Raw genomic sequence first — 6,286 nt, 5'->3', positions numbered from 1 at the left:
ACTTCAACTGTAGAGCTGTTTTGGTAGAACTAAGCTACAGGGTAAAAACAAAAAACAAATAGACAAAAAAACCACCATCACCAACAAAAAAAAAACAAAACAGGGAACCAAAATATGGAAAATTTTTCTTCCATCCAAGAAGCACTCCACCATGCTTGAATGGCAGTTCAATGGGAGAAACTGAATGTACAGTATTGCAAAATGTACTCTACTGCTTAACTACCACAATAAAACATATTTATGTATCATGAAGTTTTGTGCATTAATACAGAGACACAGTTTAAAGAACAGAATGACTTTAGCAGCCATCTTTGTGTCTGCTGCTGCTAGTAATTTGAGTTTGATTTGTTTAAAAAACATTGACTTAGTGGAGTGCAAAAACTCTTCAGGAGGGTTGTTTTTTTTTTAATGTTACAATGATAGCTATACTGTATTACTACTGTATTACTAATTTACTTAACAATTCTGCCTTCAAAAAATACTGTAGAGGCCATTGGAAATTAGATGTCTATCTGAATGTAAACATGCTCTAGCAATGCAGATGTGAGAAACTGCAGAAAAAGTAAAAATTAAATATATTTCCTTTCGTATGCTAAAAAAACATATAATAAAAAGTGAAAATGTAAAAGAACATGGTACTTAGAAAATTATTTGAGTTCTAATAATGACTGTGGGTGTTTGTACACCAGATATGAGGCTGTTAGGCATGATTCCATATGCTGTCCTCTCTTCAAGAAAGCACTTCTGAGACCTTGAGCCAAGTAGTGTGGGAACCACTGCACATAACAGCTGAGCAGAGAAAATGCATCTGCCTTTGGCTACAAAGCAGTGATGGTAAGGCAGTGAGTCCAGTTCTCTTTTTACTGTCTTTTTATCTCAGTTGATATCTTTCAGAATAGTGCTGCCTTTTTTGCTTCCATATACATAACTGGGTACTATCTTTCAGAATTGAATCTCATAAAAATATAACATTCCTCAACTGCAAATGAAGCTTCCAGGATAGTAATTCACTATTCCTTTGTGTCCTTTTGTACTGCCAGCAGGAGTGGAACAGGCTGCTAATCACAAGCTACATTCCTGTTTAAATAGTAAAACATAATCAATGGAAGGTGATAGTCTCTTTTCCCCTCGTTCGTCCTTCACAGCGTTCGGCCAGAATAAACAGGTCATTATCTTTAGGCTTCCCTCCCTCCAGAAGGAAGGCAGTGGAGGCCCTGCTAAGCAACTTGGCACAGAAGGAACGCAGAAGCGAGTTAGCAAAAGTGACAGCTGGGCTCTCCCCATCTTGCTTTCCCCCTCAGTCAGGAACGCCAACTTCTAAAGGATGAAAGGTGTGCCCAAAGCCTTTGTATTCAGTTCTCAAGTTCCCTCAGTGCCACATGCACAGGATTACGGTACACCTCCAGAGACAGCGACTCCATCACTTCCCTGTGCCTCACCACCCCTGAGAAGAAAGCTTCCTAATACCCAGCCTCAGGGTAGGAAGCCCAGCTTCTCAGCTTCAGGGGCCTCGTTGCTGCTCCAAGCACCGCAGCTCAGGTAGGGGTCCGCGGCACCCCAGACCCGCACAGCCGAGACGCGGCGCCCCGACGCCACTCCGTCAGCCCTTGGGCACGCGAGGCCCCGCGACGAGCGCGGTCCTCGCGCCTTGGCGGCGGAGGGGCGGGAGCTGGCGGCGTCCCTTGCGTAGAGCCGCCGGTCACGTGGGTTCGGGAGCGAGGCTGGCGGCTGAGGGGCGCAGGCGGCAGTATGGCGGCGGCGCTGGGTGGCTTGGGCCTCTTGCACGGCCGGTTCAGGCTAGCCGCCGCGGCCGCTGCCACCTCCTCCACCCTCGGCCCCCGGACTCCGGTGCGAGGAGGTGCCGCCGCTTTCCCCTCAGCCGGGAGGAGCTATGGATCGGAGGCGAAGGAGGAGGAGGAGCTGCGAGTGCGGTACCTGGATGAAGAGCACAAAGGTAACGGGGAAAGCGCCGGCCGCTCCTCTGCGCGGCCCTACCGGCCCGGCCCGCGGCGCTCGGGCCTGTGAGCTGGGGTTACCCTGCGCGCTACCGGGGGCAGGTGGGAGGCGCCACGCGGCGTGCTGCCGGCGGCGGGCGGCGGATCCAGATCAGCCTCTTCATGCTGGTGCTGCGGGGCCGCAATTACTTGCAGGAATGGGTCAGCAGCCCTGCTGACTTTAATCAAAATACTCTCCTGGATGTGTGTCTCCTCTGCTAGCCGCTTTGCTGGCAGAAAATGAAGTTTAGGGGTCGTCTCCTACAATTAGCATCCCGCACCTGCTGTGTGCTTGTTTGTATGGGCAGACAGGGACAGAGAAGTTCCATCTGCTTTTTCTTGTATGCAGCACTATTCTGTGATGTGTGTGTTCTTTAGGTGGATAGTAGGTCTTGGAACAATCGTGTTGAGATGTGAGATTCAGTTTATAACTTTGAAAACATCAACTCAGTTACATTAAACTTGGCACAGTTTTGGGCATGCACCTTTGAGTAGAGCATTCATATGTATGTATATATTTGTACATGTAAACTTCCAATTTTATCTTAGGGTTAGAAGATATGTTTTTTAAGAGTCAGTAAGATTAATGATGTAATCTGATCCTGAAATCCACTTCTTATTTTTCTATTCCCTAGAGTTCCTTGAATACAATACTTATTTACTCCTATTTTCTCAACCAACTGAGGAACGGAGAATTGATTCCAAACGAATGTCTTAACTTTAAACTTATTTTAAATTGAAGTGGAGGCAAGACAGGAGCAAAGAAGGCTTGGTAAAACGTTGGAAAGTATTTTTGCTTGTATGTTCTGTGCATTATTCTTTCTGTGATGCTAGTGCACACCATCTTCCTCTTCCCATGCAACAAGTTAATCTATATGAGTTTACAGCATGTAGTACCTGTGCTCCATTAGGATGCTAGTGCCATTTAAGCCCCAGTGTTTTTTATCACTAGTCTCTTAACATACTATTTCCTTCTCCAGAGTTTCTTCCGGGTCTTTCCAAGTGGGACCCCAGCACCATTGCCCCTTCCATATTCTTCCACTTCATACTGCATACGGGGGCAGACTCTTGTCTCTCTAACAACTTTCAAGACGTAGACATGTTTATTTGTGCTGTTTTTCTGTTCTTGTATATACCTGCTCTTTTTGAGTTGCTTAGAGGAAGATGTGTTGTCCCTAGTACTGCTTGGGGAAGCAGGAAAACTGACCTTGAGCTGCCTCACACAGAGGTGCAAATCCTGTAGCACCAGATGAATCTTTCAGGCAGAGTAACAAACTGCTCTGCTCCATCCATAACACTTTCAGGTGACTCATACACCACACTTTTTGGGAAGCTGTTAAACATATACTGAAATGAGACTATATTTGTGAAGGCAAATTATTGAATATTTATCTGAGATAAAAGAATACAAAAGATTTAATTTGAATGTGTTTGTAGAATGCTTATGTATTCTGAACAACATGTAAATCACATTACCTTTAGTATCAGTTTCCTATGAGTACAGATAAATAAGGGTGCATTATTATTTTTTAATTAGATGCATGTCTTTTATTTGTAATTGTATTTGATTATCGCTTCAAGGTCTGAAATTTATTAAAGCTATTGACATTTTAGAGCTTCTAGCCAAGTTGCGTTAGCAAACCCATTACAAATTTGGGTGAATTTAGGGCTATTAGTTCGATTAGTATATGTAAGGCAACGTTTTGTCATCATCAGTTAGAATGTTAATGTACATAGAGTGTGCAGATCAATTATGGTCTCATTTGAAATAGTTCTTTCAGAGCTTGAAAGATTGGTAGTTAGCTGACAAAAAAGAAAACTTTACTTTCTCTTCTTCTTAAGTAAAAATACTTGAGCAGCTGAGATATACTAATTTAATGGAGTGCAGGAAGATATGCAGAAGTACATAGAGATGAAATAGTAAAGGTGTACTTAGGATTTTGAAAATTGTTTAGTTACTTTTTAAAAATAATGATCAATACATGTCTGTGTGATTTTATGATACACGTAAGTACTTAATGAAACTACAATCAATGGAAACAATTAGAATTGTTCATGGTGCACTCAGTGTGGGTTCTTGTTTCACTTAAGAAAATGCAGTAAATGGAGACAAGCGAAAAACCAACTTCTCTATTCTTTCTTCTTTCTCTCATTTCAGATTTTTTTTTTAAAGTTATTTAAAAGTATGTTTGGATTGATGGTGTGTTTGCATATTACAAATAGATTATTTCTGTAAGTACTTTTTGTGTAGATCGAATTAATCTTTATAGGACAAATTACTAGTATGAATGCAGTCAGGACTTACAAGTAAATGAGTTACTACTAAATATTGAGTATGAATGTTGTTTTGAAAACTACAAAGTACATAATAGAGCAGATAAAATCATTAAAGCACAGTTTCCTTTGTGCTGAGATAAACTGCATGTAATACAAGATGTAATTATTTTACTTAAATTGATTCACCCTGTTTTATTTAATGTAGAAGGAAATATGATCTCTCTCAGCAGTTTTAAATAAAATGATAGCATCATATGAATTTTGCTGTCTCTCTTGAAATACAAGAACCTTTTAATATTAACTATTTACTCATTAAAATCCCATATTTAATTACGTTGTGAAATGAGGACACACCTGGGAATTTACAGGTATTTTGAAGCTATCATGCATATATGTTGCTCTGAAAGTAATTCCCCTTATTTCCCTGGAAACTAGAACAGATCTAAAAAGCACAAAGCACTGTATGATAGAGGAAATTCTTGGCTACAGAGCACTGTTTTTCAACATAGTCAATACAATTAGGTGTGCATTGTCTCCATTGATGAATGGGAGCCTGCATGCCATGTTCTAAGCGCCTTCTTTACATTTGCCTTTAAAAGCCAGACCAGTTAATTCTTGGAGTACTCTACCCCCTGACTTGGAAGTCTGAGATGGGGAGAAGAATAAAGCCCCATAGTCAGAGACCTACAATTCCAGCTGGACTGCCACACGTCCATGGGCCCAGATGTGATCCACATGAGGGAGTTGGCGGACGTGATTACCAGGATGCTTTCCATTATCTGTTAGCAGTCTTGGTCAACTTGAGAGGTCACACAGAGCTGGAGACTTGCTGATGTTACTCCCATCTACAAGAAGGGTTTTGAGGAGGATGCGGGGAACTGCAGGCATGTCAGCCTGACCTTGGTGTTAGAAAACATTATGGAGCAAATCATCTTGAGTGAGATCACACAGTATGTGCATGACAGCCAGGGATCAGGCCCAGCCAGCATGGGTTCATGAGAGGCAGGTCTTGCTTGACCAACCTCATCTCCTTGTATGATCTAATGACCCTCCTGGTGGATGAGGGAAAGGCTGTTGACATAGTCTATCTAGACTTCTATCATGTTTCAGCTCAGTTTGACCTAGTTCTATGATGGGATGAAGGGACCCACAGACCCACGCCCCAGGAAGGGGGGGAAAGAGAAAAAGGTAGGGAGGTCGGCCTAGATGGGGAAAAGAGTAGCAATGAGCTAATAAGAAAGCTTAATTTACTAAATACAATAGCGGAATGTGAGATGATTCAATATAATACAATATAATTGGAATTGAAGCTAATAAATCAAATAAAATGAGAGAAAGAGAGTTTTGAAAGCAAAGTCCTTACTGTAATGCTGTAGCAAAATGACCAGGGAGCAGAGAGCAAAGAGAGCAAGAGGCAGTCTTGCGACTCCCAGTCATTTTTGTCTTTCCCCCCAAATGGAAAACAGAGGAATATAGTCTTCTGGGATTGTAGTTCTCTTCTGAGCCAAGATATGATCCACAGAACTCTTTAATACCCAGTACACTATATGATGTTACGATGTGGAAAACCGATCAAAAATCATAAAACCATGACAGACTTCAGCAAAGCCTTTGACACTGTCTTCCACAGTATTCTCCTAGAGAAGCTGACAGCCCTGGCTTGTAGAAGTACACTCTTCACTGGGTAAAGAACTGCCTGGGCGCCAGGCCCAGAGTGTGGTGGAAAATGGAATTAAATCCAGCTGGCAACTGGTCATGAGCAGTGTTCCTGAGGAGTCAGTACTGGGGCTTATTCTGTTTAATATCTTTATTGATGACTTGGACAGAGGGATTTAGTGCACCCTCAGCAAGTTTGTAGGTGACACCAAGCTGGGAGAAAGTGTCAATCTGCCTGGGAGTAAGAAGGTTCTTCAGATGGATCTGGGCTGAGGCCAAAGCAGTGAAGTTCAACAAGACCAAGCGCCAGGTCTGCACTTTGGTCACAACAATCCCAGGCAATGCTACAGGCCTGGGGA

The 6,286-nt window shown here is 42.5% G+C and overlaps 1 protein-coding gene across 4 annotated transcripts in view; it reads left to right on the top strand.

Moving 5' to 3' along the window:
* Positions 1 to 1,708: 1,708 nt before the first annotated feature.
* The window catches only part of AUH (AU RNA binding methylglutaconyl-CoA hydratase), a 132,042-nt gene continuing 127,464 nt past the window's right edge, over positions 1,709 to 6,286 (top strand). For all 4 annotated transcript variants that reach the window (XR_008210534.1, XR_008210533.1, XM_052701038.1 and 1 more), the window contains exon 1: positions 1,709 to 1,954. Coding sequence is in view for 2 of the 4 variants with exons in the window: in XM_052701038.1 (XP_052556998.1) it covers positions 1,750 to 1,954 (205 nt within the window). In the remaining 2 variants the exon portion in view is untranslated. The remainder of the gene's footprint in view (positions 1,955 to 6,286) is intronic.

Source organism: Tympanuchus pallidicinctus, unplaced genomic scaffold, assembly GCF_026119805.1.
Source record: "Tympanuchus pallidicinctus isolate F22 unplaced genomic scaffold, pur_lepc_1.0 scaffold4, whole genome shotgun sequence".
NCBI lineage: Eukaryota > Metazoa > Chordata > Aves > Galliformes > Phasianidae > Tympanuchus > Tympanuchus pallidicinctus.
This window is presented reverse-complemented; position numbering and strand designations above follow the sequence as displayed.